The sequence below is a fragment of the Schistocerca serialis genome, chromosome 2, assembly GCF_023864345.2.
Source record: "Schistocerca serialis cubense isolate TAMUIC-IGC-003099 chromosome 2, iqSchSeri2.2, whole genome shotgun sequence".
Taxonomy (NCBI): domain Eukaryota; kingdom Metazoa; phylum Arthropoda; class Insecta; order Orthoptera; family Acrididae; genus Schistocerca; species Schistocerca serialis.
Window position 1 is genome coordinate 977,819,509 of NC_064639.1, and position 21,435 is coordinate 977,840,943.

Below are 21,435 nucleotides of genomic sequence, written 5' to 3' on the forward strand. Positions count from 1 at the left end.
CAAAACTTTCAATGTTTGACAAAATAATTTAATTGGATGGATAAAAAAATCTACTCATCAAGTGGTGGCAGAGCACACACATAAAAGAGGGTTTTAATTAGGCAAGCTTTTGAAGCCAGTGGCTCCTTCTTCAGGCAGAAGGGTGGAAGGGAAAGGAAGAGGGTTGAAGGAAAATGACTGGAGAGGTCTAGGAAAAGGAGTAGAGCTCGGGAAAGTTACCCAGCACACAGTTTTAATCTGCCAGGAAGTTTCATATCAGCGCACACTCTGCTGCAGAGTGAAAATCTCATTCAGTAATATTGTTTGATATGTCGGTAGTGATTTGGAGGGGAATTCTGAAGTGAACAAGCCACTTGTGAAAGAAAGTTGCAGTTACAGTTGCTACTGTTGCATCTTTCACTGGTCAGGCTTCAGGCCAATGATAGAAATTGCCTATCACCATCAGGCAGTATTGATGTCCTTCTGATAGTGTAAAGGTCTAATAGTTTCAATGTGGACATGTCCAAATTGCTGATTCAATGGGTGAAAGTAATGACTGGGACTGTAAAATGCCATTTTATTTTGTTCGCCAGTCATACATGACATTGACAGACAATTGCCTTGAAACCCTTCTTGATATTTGGTTAAACAACACCTTTTTCGCTAGTTGTAGAGTAACCCTTACTCCTGGATGAGAGAGGCTGTGAAGAGAGGATAGTGCTTGCTGGTGGACATCTGTTGTAATGAACTGCTATGCTTGTGATGCTGGTACATCACAGTATAGTAATACATTCGAACACAGAATTTAAATAGATCATATTTGTAAGCCAGATGGTAGTTCAAGGACTACCTCTTTCCTGTACATTGGCAAGTGCTGTGAAGTTAAGTTCTTTAGCAGTGGTGTCTGCGGTCCATTCTGCTCACCGTCAACACGTTGAGTATCCCTAGTAAATTGGTAATGAAATCCAAATGACACAACTGGCATTGTGATGCCTTATCTGGCTTCTGACAGAAAGTGAATACATGTGGATTATGATTTGTGATAAGAGTGAAATGTATACTTCCAAGCATCTGCCTAAACGTCTTGATTGAAGTCTATGCCACCTACAGCTTGCGGCCATATGTTGACCAGTTTGCTTGTGAAAGTGGTAATTTTTGTTGAAGATAGCTAGAGATTGTCAGTCATGTTGTAATACAGATCCAATGGCAGCTGACCCTTCATCCAGCATAACTGCAAGAGTTACTATATAAGAGGATGAGCTAACATTGAAGTCTCTCCAATAGCAGCTTTTAATCTTGTGAAAGATGCGTTTCGTCAGGTCACACTGTACTGCTAGCAAGCTTTGGTGAATCCTTTACCATGATTGTGTACTAAATGTAGATTTGTCAAGCCCAAGGAACGGCACAATTTATGCATTGTATTGGGCTGGGGAAGTCGAGAAATAGCTTCCACTCTGTCATGAGGTGGTAGCAACCCTTGTGCACTGATAAGGCACCATAAAAATTTTATACCAGTGCTCTAAATACACATTTTGATTTTTTGTTGGGGACTCAACAATCAGCCTTTCCTTCTCATCATGTTGGCTAAGTCTTCCATCACACAATGTTCTAGGCAACTTTTCAGAACTCTCCCACTTTTCTAAATATCATCAGCTCTTTTTCCTTCATCCCTATTTCTTCTCCTTCAGTCCCTCTGCCAGAAGGAGGAGCCACTGGCTCCAAAAGCTTACATATTTAGATATCTTTATATGTGTGTTATCTGCTGCCACTTGGTGAGTATGTTTTTTATCCATCCAATTACATTATATTTTCAAATATTGATTATTGTTGAGTTAGAATTCAGTTGATGAAAAGAGAAAATGTAGCAAATAAAGCAAGTGAAAGGGAATACAGATGTCTAAAAAATGAAATTGATGGAAAATTCAAAATACAAAAGTGGGAATGGCTAGTAGAAAAATGCAAAGCTGTAGAAGTATTAATGACTGTGGGAAAGGTGGATGCTGCATATAAGAATATTAAAGACACCTTTGGAGGAAAGGGAATCAGCTGTATGAATATCAAGAGCCCAGATCACTGAAGGCTTAAAGATGGAAGAAATATGTAGAAGGGGTGTATAAAGGAAACAAACTTGAAAACAGTCTTATGGAAAGGGAAGAGTAATTAGATGAGGATGAGATTGGAGATGTGACATTGCAAGAAGAACTTGACAGCGTGCTGGAACACTTAAGTTAAAACAAAGGAAATGGAATAGGTGACATTACCTCAGAATTATTAAGATCCTTGGGAGAAGATATCACCATGAAATCATCCCATCTGTTATGCAAGATATATGAGACAGGAGAAATACTCTGTAACTTCTAGAAGAATGTAACAGATCAAATTCCAAAGAAGACAGGTGTGAATATTACCAAACAATCAGTTCAATAGATCCTTGATGCAAAATACTAACATGAATTATTTACAGAAGAATGGGAAGACTGGTGGAAGCTGACCTCAAGGAAAATCAGTTTGGATTCCAGATAAATGTGGTAACATACAAGGCAATGTTGACAGTGTGACTTTTCTTAGAAGATAAGATTCAAGAAATGAAAGATTTAGGAAATAACCTTTGACAGTATTGACAGCAATATATTTTTTGAAATTGTAAAGGTTTCGGAATAAAATAAAAGAAACTAAAGGATATTTACAAGTTGTACATAAATGAGATTGCAGTTCTGAGAGTTCAAGGACATGAATGGGAGGCAATTGTTAAGAAGGGAGTGTGCCAGGGTTATACCCTATCCCCCATACTGTTCAGTCTGTGCATTGAGCAGTTAATAAAGGAAATCAAAGCGAAATTTGGAAAAGCAATTAAAGCTTACAGAAAAGAAGAAAAAAACTCTAAGCTTTGCTGATAACATTGTAATTCTGCCAGAGACAACAAAGGACTTGGAAGGTCATTTGCACAGAATGGATAGTGTCTTGTAAACAGATTATAAGATCTGAATTTTAAAATTTTCCCACCAAATAGAAGGTTGGGACAAATTTCAATCTAGCTACCAGTTGTCACTTAATTCATTCCATGATATTTCAACTGGACACCTGCCAGTCATCTTCAGGTGAGCCACTGAAGACTGACAAAGACTTGTTCCATTCTGTAACATATAGTGCACTGCTAGTATTTCACAGGGGTCACAATCAAGTTAAAGGTGGACCACACCTACCAGTGGCATCGCCCTCACTTGTGAAACCTCAGAACTCAACCATTCTCTGCATTACCATTCACTGCAGCCATTGGTGCACTCTGTCATTTTTCATTAGAACAAATCACAAGGATGATGGGGTTCCATGCGCTGTCCAATTGGTAGCCACTATCAAGGTTCACCAGTTTTCTGGCCAGGAATATTTCCATGGATTCTTTGATAATGGAGTCCTAAAAAGACACTGCTGTGGTCAGAATCATAGTTCTAACGTACTCTGTTGCCAAAGAAAGGATTTGCTAACCAAGAAGAAGACTGGATGTTGTTTCAGAAGAATTATAGCAATTACATCTAAAAGTTGCAACACATTTTCTCCTCTGTTATGAGATTGGGTTGATGGAGTGACTGCAACCAAGCTCAATTCGGTCCGTACGGATTCAAATTTATGACAGATGTCAACATTTGATCATTTGTTATCACAGCAGTCATTACTGCAAGAGGTAACTGCATGATGTACCACTGTCAATTTCATGGATAAAAATTTGGATGATGCAATGCTATCTGAATTAAGTAAAGAATCTGCACCTAAACATACAGCACCACCTTAAATAAGTTTTGTGAGTGGTGCTGAAGAAGCCATATGACTCCTTTATTCAGATGCTGCAGAAGAAATAAGAAGAGAAACTTGCCATGCTCTTTTGAAAGCTCCTTCTCTGTGTGTAACATAACCTCTGAAAAAAGTGGCCGCACTATGAAATCTGTGAAAGGACCCTGATGTAGTGGTAGCGAAGGGTTACAGGGGTAAACAACTATTTTGTTACCTCGTAGAGTGTGTAATGATAAGATGTATGGTCTGCTAAGTGACTATACCTATTGGAGGATTGATTACAACCCTGCAGGACATGTGCAATGGAAAACTTCTGCACTGCTGAATTCATCCTCCTTACCTCCACAGACCATGAAGAGGTTAAGACCAAATAGTTGTGTTTCACCAAAACTGTGGGCCTTCCAAAAATTCATAAGGAAAGTGTTTCATTATATCTGGTAGTGAACAATTGGAACTCTTACATATGATCTAGCCAAACATCCCACTTCTTAGCTGAGAACATTGGTCGGCAAATGCTCACATCACATCCGTAACTCAGCTGACTTTATCAATAGACTGGAGCTCTCCACCTAAGTGGTTCTGACAGTTTGGTTAGCTTTGATGTGCTAGGTCCCTCTTGCAGATCCTTGGCACTGATTGGTGACAAGTTTCAGATGGACATCACTGCTTTGTTTTGGCATACTCTATTCTCAACCTGTCGTATGTTCAACCAAGAATATTTGGAACAGACTGACAGCATCATCATAGGCAGCCTTCTGTGTCCCTGGGCGACCAACCTTTTTTATGGAGGATTTCGCACAGAGAGCACTTGAATCAGCCCCCTTTAAAGCATTTGTATTTTGGAGGTATGTGGATGGCACTTTCATAGTGTGGCCTGATGTAGAAAATAAATTGATGGAATTTATTCACCACCTCAGCTCCATTCATAACAATATTCAGTTCACTATGGAAATAGAGAAAGATAATTGGCTGGTTTTCTTGTATCTCTTGGTTACACAAAAAAATGTTGGCTCTCTTGGAACATTCAGTTTATCATAAGCCCACTCATACTGATTTGTATTTGCAAGCATCAAGTTGTCATCACTCATTGCAAACTATGAATGTGCTTAAAACCTTCACATGCAGAGATTACACTGTTTGGATCAAGATAGCATGCCTGAGGACCTCACCCACCTAAGGACAGTGCACAGAAAAAAGTAAATATACCACTCAGTAAATTAACAAGGCACTGTCATTTAAAACCAAGAATCAGGAAATGAAAAAAGAGGAGAAAAAACTGTCAAAATATCTAGTTTTCTTTGTGGTCAACATTTTGTTTAAAATAACAAGAATTATATTTAAATTTCAGATGAAAGTGACTTTCTGTCCAACATCTAAGATTGCAGACCTTTTTGCGATCAGTGAAGGACAACTCATTATTCCAGAAGGCCAGAAATCACAAAATACCTAGTCATTGTGGTATGGCTTACATAGGACATGCTACACACACTGTGAAAGAATGCTGCACTGAACATCAATGATTTCACCTTTAGCAACCAAGCAAGTCTGCTATTGCCTAATGCAGTATTTCCACTGGATGATGGAGTATGAAATAACTATGATTCTGACCACAGCAACATCTTTTTGGTACTCCATTAAAAAAATCCATGGAAATACAACAAATGGAAAAGCTGATGATTATGACAGTGCTACCTGCCGGACAGTGCATGGAACCCCATCATCTCCATGATTTGTTTTAATCAAAGACAACAGCATGTGCCAATGACCATTGTGAGTAGTAATGCAGAGGACATCTGAATTCTGAGGTTCCACTAGTGAGGCACTGCCACCGGGAAGTGTGATCCATCTGTCAACTAGATTTTGATGCATGCGTGGAATACTAGTGGCCCTATATATGTTGTGGAATGGAACAAATCTTCATTAGTCTTTAACGGCTCACCTGAAGATGACTGGCAGGTACCCAGTTGAAATATTGTGGGATGAACTAAATAATGTCAAGATGGTTGCCCAGAATTCGTCTGAATGGGTTATAAGATGAACATCAACAAAAATTAAACCTGGGTATTGAAGTGTAGTAAAATTAAGACAGGTGATATTAAGGAAATGATACATTAAAAGTAGTAGACAAGTTTTGCTATTTTGACTGCAAGATAGTGGATAATGGCTGATGTAGAGAGAATATAAAATGTAAACTGTCAGTGGTGAGAAAACTGTTTCAGAGAAAGACAAGTTTTTATCTGGAGTCTAGTGAATATATAAGTGAAATATTGATGCCACACAGTGGAGGCAAGAAGAAGTGAATAAATGAGATGTGGTGTTACAGAAGAATGTCCTATTCAAGATGTTATTAAGCTGTACATTAAGCATACTGTGATGAAACTTTGGAGGAATTTCAAAAGAAAATTTAAGTTCAGGGAGAAGAAATTAAAACTTCAGGATTTACATGGACATTGTAATTCTGCCAGAGATGACAAAATACTTGGAAGATGTAGTAATTCTTCAGGCTTTCCCAGTGATAAGCTGACATTTTGAATAATCAGATGTTCCGCTGGTTGTTCACAATGTTCTTGCATAATATTTTGGTGACGTGACTGATTAGCCTCAGGGAGCACATGAAGAAGATAGTGAGTCATGCCATCGTAATATCATGTGAGAATGGCATGAAAAACTGGTAGAAGACCTGATTATTCAGCATATCTACTTGGAAGATAATTTATGTGGGATTGACAATGTCAAGTTATAAGATGGACATCAACAAAAGTAAAATAGAGGTAATGGAATGTAGCAAAATAATGTCACACAATGGTTAGAGAACTACATTGGGAGATGAGACAGTAGGAGTACTAGAGACACTTTGATATTTAGACAGCAAGATAGCTGATGATAGTTGAATTTGTTTAAATATAAGGAATTTGTCTGTGAAAAAGACAAATATTTTAACATCACACATAAATTTAGGTGTTAGGAAGTCTTTTCTAAAACTTTATCCAAGTGAAATGTGGACAATAACCAATACAGTCAAGAAGGAAATAGAAATTTTTGGAATTTGGCACTACATGTGAATGCTGAAGCTTTGATATGTGCATCAAGTAACTAGTGAAGTTGTACTGAATCGAACTGGGGAGGAAAGACAGTTATGACAAACTTGACTAAAAGAAAGGATCAGTTGATAGGACACTTGTTGACTCATCAAGGAATGGCGAGTTTGGTAATAGAGAGAAATATGAGGGGTAATATTAGAGGGAAGCCAAGGCTTGATTACAATAAGCAGATTAAGTAGTACAAGAGGAGGAGCAGTGGCTTTATATTGTTATTATTATCATTATTTTCAAACAATCTCTTTTTCTCCTAAACATCTAAGTCATAAAGTAGTTTAGAAGAAATATCAATAGTTATCAGTATGAATAGATTAACAGTAGTTATAAGTTGTTGGTAGTATACTTTATAGATGTGGTTTGTAGTGGCTGCTTCTGCCTGTTAATATATAACTTGAATCGTTCCACATCCATTATGGCGTTTCTTCATGATGGGATTTATGGTGCTTGATGTGTGAATTAATTAATCGAAGCTGCTTCCTTCATTTGTTAGGTACACAGTGGGAGTCCAGCTCAATTTTTTTTGTAAAACTTCAGTCGTAAGAATTTGTTGTAGGCTAGTTCATCCATGTGTCAGTTTATTAATAACAATATTCATTGGATCACATTCTGATTATTTAGTTCTGAACTGCAGACATTCCAAATATGGGCCATCAATGGAAAAGACCTGAATATGCTGATAGTACTGAAGCTGATCTGCAGCTGGCTGCAGATAAGTAGCTTAATCTGATGCGATGAATGTATTGCTTTACAATTTGGATGGACTTCAGCATGTCCCATGAAAAATGTTGGGCAGTGGACACTTTGTTACAGAAAGCAAAGAGACAAGCCTGAGCATACAGACATAATCACGGCAGGTGACTTCGGTTTACATATGTATAGAAGATTGATAAGGAAAATGAATGAATGAGTGTTGTGTGCAGCAAAAATATCAGTTACTTTGGATATCAGCAGTCGTTTGTAATAATATGATTTGAGTGTGTACACACTTGAAAGCCAATTTTCCTCACTCAATAGGTAAATTAAGGAGTAATACATTTTATGACACATTAAATTACTTTTACATTATATGTGGACTACCACTGTAATTTATTTATAGCTTTATGTGTGATTTGATTTTAAATCTTTGCTGCAGATTTTGTTCTTATTTTTTAAATATCTGATTTTTTTTTGTGCAACTAGGAATTATTTTAACTGCATTAATATGCAAAAGTATTTTTGCAGCGCCTCCAGGCTGTCTGCAGTATTATCCTGAACGAAGAGGCACTTACATGTCATTTAACTATAACACTCCAGGCTCACTTGATTCACAGTACATAGCAAACATGCACTATGCAATATGCTTCCGGAGAACACCTGATGCTTGTGGAATACAGTAAGTAACAACCTGTCAGACACACACAATTGCAATTAAACAAATGTTTCATTTTAACTACTGTTGAATGTATTACAAAGCACAAAGATGTATTGTGATTCTTCAATTTCTCCCAGTGTATTTTTCCTCAAATAGAGCAGTTTATTACTGAAAATCTGAAACTGCAGATTGCAGATGATTAAAAAATAATATCATGAAATACTTGGTTTAAGATTATTTATTAATATTTTATTTCATGATGCATAATATTTTATTATTTTTTATTTGCTCTCCATATAACAATCAATTTTCGTACATTGTCACAGCTTTAGTTTGCATAAGGGGGGGGGGGGGGGGTGGGGGGGGGGGGGGGGGGGGGGGTGGGGGAGTGACCCAAAAATAGTGAAAACCTGTTCTACAAAAAATTATGTATTTGATGGGACATTTTCAGAACTTCAACACCTTCAAAATAGTGTCCTTCAGACGTAATACACATTCCCCACATTTTTTCCATTGGTGGAAGCAGTTTTTAAACTGATCTGAAGATATGTCCCTCCCCTCCACCACTTCTTCTATGTCTTTAAATGGTTGATTGTGGTAACCTGAGAACAAAGTCATGGTGGATGATCCCCTCAATGTAGAAACAACAGACAGGCATTGTCTTCACATTGAATCTGATCTGCCCTGGTTTCTTTGGCTTTAATGATAAAGGTCTCAAAAATATTTGAAAGAGCTGCATGTGATCAGATTGAAAATCACAATTCATCTAACAGCATTATCTTAGGCAATCAATATGGTTTCAGAAAAGGCCGCAGCACAATCCATGCAATAAATGAATTAGTCACAAAAGTCAGCAGATGTCTTGATGATAGAATGTGTGTGTCAGGCATCTTTTGTGACCTGTCCAAAGCCTTCGACACAGTAAATCATGACCTGCTTCTCCAAAAATTGGCACGCTATGGTTTTCAAGGCAAATCTCTTAGCTGGATGTCATCATACTTGGCAAACAGAAAACAAAGAGTACTTATTAACATCAACGGCAAGAAATTTCTCTCTGGCTGGAGAAACACTCAATTAGGTGTTCCACAAGGCTCAATATTAGGGCCATTGCTTTTTCTATATTATATTAATGATATGCCATGTCAGGTCCAGTCTGATACTATCCTCTATGCAGATGACTCAACAGCCGTAGTCTGTTGTAAAAATGAGGTAGACCTAATTCGTCATATTGAACAAACACTTGGGGAAGTGGAGGCATGGGTCAAAAACAATAACTTAACATTAAACTTTACAAAAACAGAAATTGTTCATTTTACCACAAAACAATCTGCACAGTCTATAAGTGAAATAAGGTATATGGACAAAAAATTAGAGACTGCAGACTGTGTCAAATTCCTTGACGTGTTAGCCAATAAAAATGTGTTATGGAGTCGCCATGTAGACAACATACTGGGTCGACTGAATAGCCTTGTATATATTATGAATATCTTGTATAGTATTACTGATTTAGCTGTAAGAAAAACTGTATATAATGCATATTTTGTTTCAGTCATTAGGTATAGTATAATTTTCTGGGGGTCTGAAAAAACAAATTTACTTAGAGCTTTTAGACTACAAAAAAGAATCATCCGGGCAATGGTGGGAGCAAAACCAAAGCAACACTTCAAACCTTTATTTGTAAAACTGGATCTAATGAGCATTCCAAGCATATACATCTATGAAACTCTCACTTTCATGAAAAGAAACCCACAACTTTTTGAGGGCAACTTCTTCTTGCATCAATATGATACAAGACATAGAACGAGCTACATGTTACCTACCCACCGTTTAAAATCATATGAAAAAACCCCATACTACACTCCTGGAAATGGAAAAAAGAACACATTGACACCGGTGTGTTAGACCCACCATACTCGCTCCGGACACTGCGAGAGGGCTGTACAAGCAATGATCACACGCACGGCACAACGGACACACCAGGAACCGTGGTGTTGGCCGTCGAATGGCGGTAGCTGCGCAGCATTTGTGCACCGCCGCCGTCAGTGTCAGCCAGTTTGCCGTGGCATACGGAGCTCCATCGCAGTCTTTAACACTGGTAGCATGCCGCGACAGCGTGGACGTGAACCTTATGTGCAGTTGACGGACTTTGAGCGAGGGCGTATAGTGGGCATGCGGGAGGCCGGGTGGACGTACCGCCGAATTGCTCAACACGTGGGGCGTGAGGTCTCCACAGTACATCGATGTTGTCGCCAGTGGTCCGCGGAAGGTGCACGTGCCCGTCGACCTGGGACCGGACCGCAGCGATGCACGGATGCACGCCAAGACCGTGGATCCTACACAGTGCCGTAGGGGACCGCACCGCCACTTCCCAGCAAATTAGGGACACTGTTGCTCCTGGGGTATCGGCGAGGACCATTCGCAACCGTCTCCATGAAGCTGGGCTACGATCCCGCACACCGTTAGGCCGTCTTCCGCTCACGCCCCAACATCGTGCAGCCCGCCTCCAGTGGTGTCGCGACAGGCGTGAATGGAGGGACGAATGGAGACGTGTCGTCTTCAGCGATGAGAGTCGCTTCTGCCTTGGTGCCAATGATGGTCGTATGCGTGTTTGGCGCCGTGCAGGTGAGCGCCACAATCAGGACTGCATACGACCGAGGCACACAGGGCCAACACCCGGCATCATGGGGTGGGGAGCGATATCCTACACTGGCCGTACACCACTGGTGATCGTCGAGGGGACACTGAATAGTGCACGGTACATCCAAACCGTCATCGAACCCATCGTTCTACCATTCCTAGACCGGCAAGGGAACTTGCTGTTCCAACAGGACAATGCACGTCCGCATGTATCCCGTGCCACCCAACGTGCTCTAGAAGGTGTAAGTCAACTACCCTGGCCAGCAAGATCTCCAGATCTGTCCCCCATTGAGCATGTTTGGGACTGGATGAAGCGTCGTCTCACGCGGTCTGCACGTCCAGCACGAACGCTGGTCCAACTGAGGCGCCAGGTGGAAATGGCATGGCAAACCGTTCCACAGGACTACATCCAGCATCTCTACGATCGTCTCCATGGGAGAATAGCAGCCTGCATTGCTGCGAAAGGTGGATATACACTGTACTAGTGCCGACATTGTGCATGCTCTGTTGCCTGTGTCTATGTGCCTGTGGTTCTGTCAGTGTGATCATGTGATGTATCTGACCCCAGGAATGTGTCAATAAAGTTTCCCCTTCCTGGGACAATGAATTCACGGTGTTCTTATTTCAATTTCCAGGAGTGTATATGGGCATGAAATTTGTAAATAAAATATGGAAAGATATGGATGACCCAAATGTAAAAGGCACCAAAAGAGACCTGGAAAAATATCTGAAAGATAAATGTTACTATAGTGTAGAAGATTTCATGAATGGTAACAATGCATTATAATTGTAATTAAAATACCTCTTTGAAGATGTTACACCATGTATATTATTAGTTTGTTGTATTTTTAGTATTGTTATATATAGTGTAAAAACTGACAAGTCACGTATGTCACAATCTTTGATTGTATAAGGCATGTTATGTGATAATAAAAATTGAATTGAATTGAATTGAATTGAGTCTTCCACTGGCTGAACTGTTGCTTGGTTTTTGGGTTGTATCCATAACCTGGATCAGTTTCTGACTGTTCTTTCACTTCCAGCACATACACAAACAATTGGCGATCTGATCATCAGAAAGAACACACAGAATGAATTTTGCTGCAACATGTTTCATCTTCAGATATTCAGTCAAAACTCTTTGGTATGAACTCAAGGATATTTCAGTCATTTCCACCAGTTCATTGATAGTCCTATTCTGAACAAATATGATTGAAATACAGATTTTTTCAGTGCTTTTGTCCATTCTGGAAATCAAGAGACACTGTAACTAATCCACTTTATCTTGTTTTGTCGGGGAGGTACGGTATTGTTGCTGTCAATACCATCATCTGCTGGAACCCCACTCATCTGCCTGCGTCACCTCAGCTTCATTTACAGATTAAATCCAGATTTGCTGCGTGCTGATTTCCCATTGCCTGCTTTGCTCCAGGAGGTGACATTGGTTGAACTCATACACTGATTGGCTGCAAGCACTGGTTTTCTTAACGGTGGCTTCTACTTGAAGACTGAGTTTTGTCATGAACTGCAGTACCATATCAATGTTACTCCCATAAACTGTGCACTGTCATTTATTTACTCTTTCTGTCTAGTTCAGTGACCTGAATTACTAAGTCTTATCGTCATTGTCCCTGTCCACTGTCTCTCACTCCTAATTATCACTATTACTGTCTTTCACTTTGTCACATGTTTCTTTAGTTCATAGTTGCTGTGTCAGGTTGTAACAGTCTTCACACAATTGTGCACTCAATGTAGCTGGGGTTCCACACAGAAAGAAGGTTCACTGTTCAACAAACCATTGCACACATTGTCTCTAAAAATTTGTGAGTTCTTATCAGTTATGCCGAGGTTGAACAACTCCTCACCTGACAGGGCACTATATATAGCTAATCCACTTTACCTGCTTTGGTACTCTCAGTATGTCACACTTATCCTCTTGATCACTGCAAAAGGCTGAAAACTGTCAGTGTCAACAAAGGTACTTCAAATGATCTAGCCCACACAGTATATGACATTGAAAATCAATCAAATTTACTTCCACTTTTGATATATTTGTAGCAATTGCCAATTCAGGTTTCACAAAACTCTGATGTATGCACATAATGAAAAGATACATATTGCACTTTGTTAAAGTTTTTGCCATCAAGTTTTCTGGCAGTAACCATAGACTTGATGGAATAATTAACAATATGTTAGTGCAGCTAATTAACAATATGTTAGTGCGGCAAAGGATTATCAACCTAAGTATCATAAGCACAGTCACAATGTTGAGTGGCATAGTGATTTTAGAAGATTGGACAAAAAACATCACAATTAAATACTTTTGCACAGTGAAATAATGTAGGCACTAATTGACCCTGTCCCTATTGGACCAACAACGGGAAAACTTCCCATACAGGTCATTTGTTATTTTATTGGGCTACCAGTTTTGGCAATATGTTATGCCATCTTCCGGCCACTTGACTGACATGTAGGAAGATCCAACCTCAGTTCCAGCCAAAATAGGGGCCAGCATTCTACAGATCTTTGAATGCTGGCCCCTATTCTGACCGGAACTGAGTTTGGAATCTTCCTACACGTTAGTCAGGAGGCCTCAAAATGGTATATTATATCACTGAAAATGGTAGCCCAACAAAATGACAGTTTGGGAACTAGATGGTTGAAAGGGGTTTGACTTGACATTTGAAAAAAAATGATGTTTAATGGAGACACCTAGTAGGAGAATTTCAGAACTCATGTTCTACCATCCGTCCTTGTCTGTAATGAGATACAAGTTTGTACTAATTATACGTCTCTTACCAGTAAAAGATAAATGCTTGCATTGATATAAAAGGTGAAGATTATAAATTAACTGTTTTCTGTTACAAAAACAAGATCATAGTTACAAACACTAGTAGTAATTTGATGGTACATTATTACAGTTTGAAATCTGCTATTCCATACAAGCACCTCTCTGTTAATAAGCACATAAATGTAGTTTTTTTTTCCTTTTTTTACTGAGTCAGCATGTTCATTTCTGGATTTGACAATGTTAGTGGTAGAGGATGCCTAGATACACTTTCTGTCCCCACCACTTTCCTGCTGGGACAGAATTTGTGTGCCCCAACTGTCTGCATCTTGCATTATCCCATGTGAAAGTGTGTGAACATTTTTCTATGTATCTGCAAATTGTGTCACTGAGATGGGACACAGGCATGACATGAACCCAGTACCCACTCAGTTGTATGTAGGAAACTGCCTAAAAACCACAACCAGTCTGGCCTGCATAACAGGCCTCATCATTAATCCACTGCGCAGATTCGATCTGGGGCTGATGTACATCCCCAGATCCCAGAAGCACTGCACTAATGCACGTGGTTATCTGCCCAGAACTTTCAGTTTAGGCCTATTCTTTAACGTGTTTTAATTTGCTTTGTTAAAATCATATGTACTCTATTACAGCAGATTGCCTCTGAAATTTTGTACATGGCTGGAGCAGCAACTGTAAGATGAAATCTTCTTCTAGAAATAATAAGCAACCAATCAACTGAAAAATGGAAGATGTATGAGGGCATTTCGAAAAGTAAAGATACAATGGCTCACAGTCATTAAATAGAACATTTATTTAGGAAATGTCAGTTACATCTTATTAACTGGATTATTTGTTATTTTTCAACATAATCACCCCTGTTATCCAAACATTTGTTAAGTCGGTGCACAAACTATTGTATCCCACAGTCATAGAAGGTTGCCTCCTGTTGTCGGAAACACATTTGAACTTCATCTTGATCTCTTCATCGTCGTGGAATGATTTTCCACCAAGATGTGACTTCAGGTAACGGAAGACATGGAACTCGGTGTTTAAAAGCATTTCTCATGACCGTCTGTCTGTACCCCCCACAATGAATCCATGGACATCCCAGTCTATACTCAGTAGGTTAAAGTCACCTCCAACTAGTATTGTATGATCTGAGTATTTATGCACTATTGACCATAGGCTTTCTTTGAATGACTCTATAACTGTCACAGTGGAATCAGGTGGCTGGTGAAAACATCCAACAATTAACTTAGTTACACTTACACCTGTTATATGCGACCAGACGACTTCACTGTCACACTCAACTTCGACCTCAATAGAGACAATATTTTTGTCAACTGCAGTGAAAACTCCCCCTCCTATGTCCTGTAATCCGTCTTTCCAATGTAATTCCATGACTTGCTGAATATCTCAGAGCTTTTCAGTTTGGATTTCAGCAATTTTTGGTCCCTTATGAAATTATCTTTTGAGGTAATATGCCTAAAGTAAATAAAGTATTTATCAACAGAAGCAAACAGTATGGATATTGTCTAAAGAAAATAACCACACATATTGAAGAGGACATTTTAAGGATCTTGGAATTCTTACATTCACTTTATATTACATTTTTCTCATAATGGTTTTTGTAGCTGATAATAAAAATCAGTCTGAGTTGAACTATGATTTGCAGTCACAACAAAGACACAAAAATAATATTCTTGTAGACTTTGCTTCCTTGTGAAGGGTTCAGAGTGGAGTTGTGTACTCTCTCGCTATGGTATTGATCAAGTACCCATCTAACATAAAGCAAGAATGTGGGTGCCCATGTCCATTCTGCAGAATAGTTTGTATGCCACACCCTCAGAAGGCAACCACATGCCATCCTCCTATGCCAACCTATTCTTGTTTCATTCAAGTTCATTGACCATATCTTCTTCATCTGGAACCAGGGCCAAGATACCCTACTGTCATTCATACACTGCCTCAACTCCTCTTCCATTCACTTCACTAATCCTCCTTTGTCCAGTGTGCCAACTACCTGTATGTTGACCTCCACTTCTCTGATGGTTCCCAACATGCATCTGTCAATCCCTCTAACCATCAACAGTATCTCATTTTGATAGCTGTCATGCATTCTATACTAAACATTCACTTCCATATGGCTTGGCTACCTATGGATGCAGCATCTGCAATGATGATTCCCTTGCCCAGTATGCCAAAGATATCACTAAGGCCATCAAAGACATGTGTTATCTCCCAGAGCCAGTCCAAAGACAGATTTCCTTAAAGCCTCACAAACCCCTAATCCTCTCTTCATCCCCAAGAACCAACAGCAAAGGAGCAACACCCACATCACCTAGTATCAGCCACCACTTTAACAAATGAACCATATTCTTAACTAGAGCTTTGACTATTTATTAATATGTCGGAAATGAGAAACATCCTATCCACAATCCTTTTCACCTCTCCCAAAGTGCTAATCCACCATCAAATCCGCATACTATCCTGGTCCAGCCTTATGCCATACGCTCTTCCAGTCTTTTTCACAGAGGCCGCATCACAGTTGACAACTCAGGTAAAGTCCTGTCTGATACACGCACCCAGAACATCTTGTTCCAGTACTACCACAGGCTTATCCTGTCTAGTCAGAGGCAGGACCACCTGAGAAAGCAGTCAGTCCTATACCAGCTCTCATGCAACTTCTGCACAACATTTTATGGGGCATGACCATCAACCAGATGTCCACCAAAATAAATGATCACCGCCAAACTACGTCAGAGCAGAAAATGCCAGTGAGCACAACATGCTCAGTTTCAATGGCTGTTACTGACTGTTACATAGCCCATACTATCTGGAATCTCCCCCCCCCCCCCCCCCCCTCTCTCCAAACATCAGGTTATTTGAACTATGTAGATGGGAGTTGTCCTTGCAATACATCCTTCATTATGATAATCCTCGTGGCTTCGATCTGGCCCCCTGCCCCCTGCCCCCTGCCCCCTGCCTCCATCCTGCTCCAGGATCCTAACATCTCTCGTCCTGCACTCACACCCTCTTCCTCATAGTCTCCTCTTCCTCTGTTCTGTCATCCCCCCCCCCCCCCCCCCCCTCTTCTAACCCACTCCTCCACATCATCATCTCATGTGTTGAGTGAACTCACAACTTCTAGGGCCCAGCACCTGCTGCTTCTCCTTCCCAAATCCTATGCAGGTACTGCCTCCCTCCCAGCCATCAGACAACATTTCCTAACCTTGCTTCCAACACCCTGTCCCCTTTCTCTGGTCACATCTACACCTGATACAACTCTTCACCCTAGTCAAGAGCAACTTTTGGAAGACATAAGACAAAATTTTAAATGAATACATTGTTTCTAATTTTTCAGGCATACAGCAGAAACCTTTAGTATGGGTGGATATAATACAAGTAGCACCATGACAGATGATGCTTGTAATGATTTTGATTACCTGTTTGTTCCTGATGGAAGATGGCAAGGTAGTTCAAGAGCAGACAAGTTCTGTGGAGATTCTCTCCTTGGGGAAACTGTCACATGTAAGTTATAATATCACAGACTAAGAAATTTCATGTATCTCTTATAATATGCCATATGCTTTAAAATTGTTTTTTCTGTGTGTCCCGATCACAGTCCAAAATTTTTATAGGCCCTTATTCTTTTTGTGATTTAATACTTATTGCCCTTTTTGTGGTTTCTATCATCAAGTGAAATATTTTGTCTGCCTAACATTGCAACTGTAGCCTTTGTGCTGTTTCTGATATGATACATATCCTACTTACCATATAGACAAGGCAATGAGTTACAGACTGATAAAATGAGAAGAGTGCTAGGCTTCAGCTTTAAGACAAAAAACTTTCAGTCGCGCCGTAGTGGTTGTTGACAGTTGTTATGTCATTGTTTTACACATATTCTGTATAGTTCTCAAATTCTGTAAAATTTTGGCAAGAGCATTTCCATTATTGAAACATTTCATATTCAATTCATGTATAATTGTATAATTTGAATGAGCTTCACTGTAGGTAGGTGTGGAGGGGGGGGGGGGGGGGATGAAGGGAAAAAAAAGACACTGTAGTTGCATGGGACACTGACAGTGGGAGCAAATGCAACAATTGAGTCCTCTGTACTGTGAGTGGAGCAGGAAATACTGAACAGGTGAGCTAATTAAAGATTACAGTTAATCCTGTAATGCAATTGTAGCCTCTCATGTGGAAATTTCCTAATAATGATAGCAGCCCACAGAACATTTAGCCTCATCATGATCATATTACGAACAACTGTACAGGGTGTTTCTGTAAGAAGTACAAAAATTTAACAGTACAGAGAGGATGCTCCACTGAATGATTTGAGGTAGGGAACCTGGAGTCAGAGATTCCTGCTTAAGGAGATAATAGGAATAAAATCACATTACTGTGTACTTTTTTATTTACATTAGTTACAGTTAACTGTGATCTCACAGGCCATGGAATAGGACCTCCCCTTCCAATCTAGTGACCAGGAAATCCAGCATTGAGATGGTTATGGACATCGACATTGAAGTACACCATCATGTTGTATCCACTTCCTCCCATGAACAGCCAAGAGTACATTCTCCAACAACTCTTAGCACAAACCTCAAGTGCAGTTGGCCAGTCAAAAGGCCAGGTAGAAGATATGGCCCAATGAGATTGTCACCTACAATGCTGGCCAAGATGTTCACAGCAAAACAGACTTGATGGTGACATTAATACAGTGTGAGGGTTTTCCTCATCCCACAAATGGCTATTCCTGGTGTTCAAAAACCATCATGATCAAATGAGGCCTCATCAGTAACAGCACGATTTGGAGGAAATCTGGTTGATCAATCCATTGTTGGAGCAACCACTGACACAATGCCATCTTTGGTGCAAAGTCAGTCACAAGCATTGCACGGACTTGTTGCGTGTGATACGGGTGTAGTTGTTCATGGAGTACTCACCACAGGCCAGTATGTGCAGTGCCCATTTCATGTGCAATATGATGAGTACTCTGCAGCAACACATTCCAGCACATCCTCTTCAAAATTGGAAGTGCAAGTGGTCCTCAAGATTCCAGGTCACTTGTGTCTTCTTCCAAATGAGCCGGTCTCCTGCATTCATTGATTGAGAGAAAAAAATAACACTAATGGTGATGAATGACGCCTGCTAGGAAATCGTTCCCTGTACAGCCTTTCAGCAGCAAGAGCATTGCAATATGCTTTCCCCTACACATGATGCATGCCATTGAGTTCCACGAAGCTGTACTGGTACTGATCCACCATTTTGTACGCTATGTACCTGAATAGCACTGAGTAATGAATGGGTCTACTGTTGATTAACAGTATACTCTGTCATGGGACAATGTAAGTACAATTCAACAAAGCCACCTTATGGACAAGTAAACAAAACCTGCATCATGACTTCCTAATAATCAGGCTCATCCTCCTTGTTTCCTTGCAGGAAATAAAGAATGTACATGTAAATAAATAGCACAGTACATGTTAATTTGTGCATACATTAGTTGTAAATAAGGTGGAAAACAGTTATGCTAGACAAAGCAGTAGACGAGTTTACTTCCGCATCTCCTTAAGTGGACTTCCCTGAGCCCAGGTTCCCTGACTCAAATTGTTCAGTGGAGCATTCTCTATGCCCTGTTACATTTTTGCACACTCTTATGAAAACACCCTATGTGATGCTTTATGTGCGAGTAGTACACAGTGATACTTATCGATATTTAAAATAAACAGTTCTACAGTTTGTTAAAATTGAAATGCATGATTCAAAGCTGTCTCACTACAATTCTTTTCATATGAAACCAGTACTTCAAATCTACGTATGCCACAATCATATGTATCATTACCTAGCAAAAAAAAACCTATAGGGAAAAATTAATCACTGACACATACAAATTTACAATTGCACAATAAAATCACACAGAATGCACTTGTATAAATTTGTGAGTTAGTAATTTATCCAAATTTAATATGGTTTTAGGTCCATTAAATTAATACTGAACACTTCATTAAGTTTAGATATGCTAATTTGTTTTTAGATCAATTTTTCATAACTGTTGAAGTTATGTAGGCAAAATTTGCTGATTTTAAAGATGGCACACTACAACAAATCTGAAAAAAAACAGTTATTTCAGACCAAAAGTACATTCTTAATGTTTTTTAATGCTGAGGGAGACTGTTAACTGTTAGATTAGTCCGCAGCTCGTGGTCGTGCGGTAGCATTCTCGCTTCCCGTGCCCAGGTTCCCGGGTTCGATTCCCGGCGGGGTCAGGGATTTTCTCTGCCTCGTGATGACTGGGTGTTGTGTGATGTCCTTAGGTTAGTTAGGTTTAAGTAGTTCTAAGTTCTAGGGGACTGATGACCATAGATGTTAAGTCCCATAGTGCTCAGAGGCATTTGAACGATTTGTTAGATCACTTTGCCCCATACTAGGCACGAAACTAAACTGCTATAATTTCCCACTTCAGCATCAATATTGAGAATCATTAGTAAAAATCATACTTATGGCACCAGTGAAGAGAAATTGACTGCTTTGATAACTGGCTGGTAGAGAGTCCTGATAAAAGACTAGCTGGGTTAGGATGGGTTACTGTGTGAAGATGCATGTGGAATATATTTGTTTAATTTCCATCTTCTGGGAAACCTTTGGGCGTAGATTAGGATAAATTTTAACATCTCCTTGATGCCATCTGTACAGAAAAGAAAGAAGAGCTGGTCATGACATTACTCATCTGCAATGATTAAGAGACTTTGATAAGTTTCACTGCAACTTACACGTATCTGTTTCTCCTATGCTCCATTAAACTCTTAATAAAATAACTCTGTTTTCAAATCATAATAATTAATTTGTTTTAGAATATGTGGATTTCCCTGGATCAGGTGCCTCATCCATAGTAGATGGTATTAAAACTTTGTGCATTTCTAAATATAGATTTTGTCCTATTTCTCTGTCATGATAATATTGAATTATATATTTATTTTTAAAGTGTTATGTATTTAATGTATTTTTCTTTTCATTAATTGAAGTTCACGTTGTTTCAGCCATATCCCCTGGTCCATTTTATGTTGTCTTCAACAGTGATAACCAACTTGAAGTTTTGAATTCAGAAAGTGGATTCAGAATTGATTACCAGGTGCTAGGTACCTGTGAGTGACGGGAATAATTGTTCCAGCAATGAGCTATAAGTAATTGTTCTAGCAGTGGGTTATTTAAGTAATATAAATGCCTCAGTTCATATACATTTTAAGAGATAACAGGTCCCAGAAATAAAACTAAACTCTGGGCAAACTTTATTTAACAACAAGTTTTGAACGACAAAAGGAATGGAATAGTTGTTACAGTTGATACATCAGTAATGTTAGCTATAACTTTTTGATTCTGAGAACACTTACTTTGTTATGTATCGAATTTTATATTTTATCAGACTCTAGAGAATCATGTGAACTGTAAGAAATTCCTTGCTTATAACAGCATGTTTGTGAAGTTATTTATTTTTGCTATCTTTAGTAAATGCTAAATCTAGTCTTCACCATTGCAGTTGTTTTGATTTACTGCTGTTCCATTTTTTTCTTCAAATGCTGTATGGAAAATAAGTACAAGAATTTTTATTGATCTATTTTCCTGTAAATGAGAGTATTTATGTTGTAAATATGTGTGACACATTTTGACTAGTATTTATTTATGTAGTACAAAAAATAACTTCTTAATGTAAGATAACTGTAAGACATTATCTGTGAATTATAAAAATAAAGCTGTATCAGATACCAGTAATTCCTATTTTGTCATTTGAA

General features: G+C 39.2%; 1 protein-coding gene across 2 annotated transcripts in view; it reads left to right on the plus strand.

Moving 5' to 3' along the window:
• Nucleotides 1–21,077, plus strand: part of LOC126456675 (uncharacterized) — a 186,284-nt gene extending 165,207 nt beyond the window's left edge. For both annotated transcript variants that reach the window (XM_050092416.1, XM_050092417.1), the window contains exons 8-10: nucleotides 8,085–8,235; nucleotides 17,007–17,173; nucleotides 20,686–21,077. In XM_050092416.1, coding sequence (XP_049948373.1) covers nucleotides 8,085–8,235; nucleotides 17,007–17,173; nucleotides 20,686–20,798 — 431 coding nt within the window. In that variant the 3' untranslated portion in view covers nucleotides 20,799–21,077. The remainder of the gene's footprint in view (nucleotides 1–8,084; nucleotides 8,236–17,006; nucleotides 17,174–20,685) is intronic.
• Nucleotides 21,078–21,435: the final 358 nt, after the last annotated feature.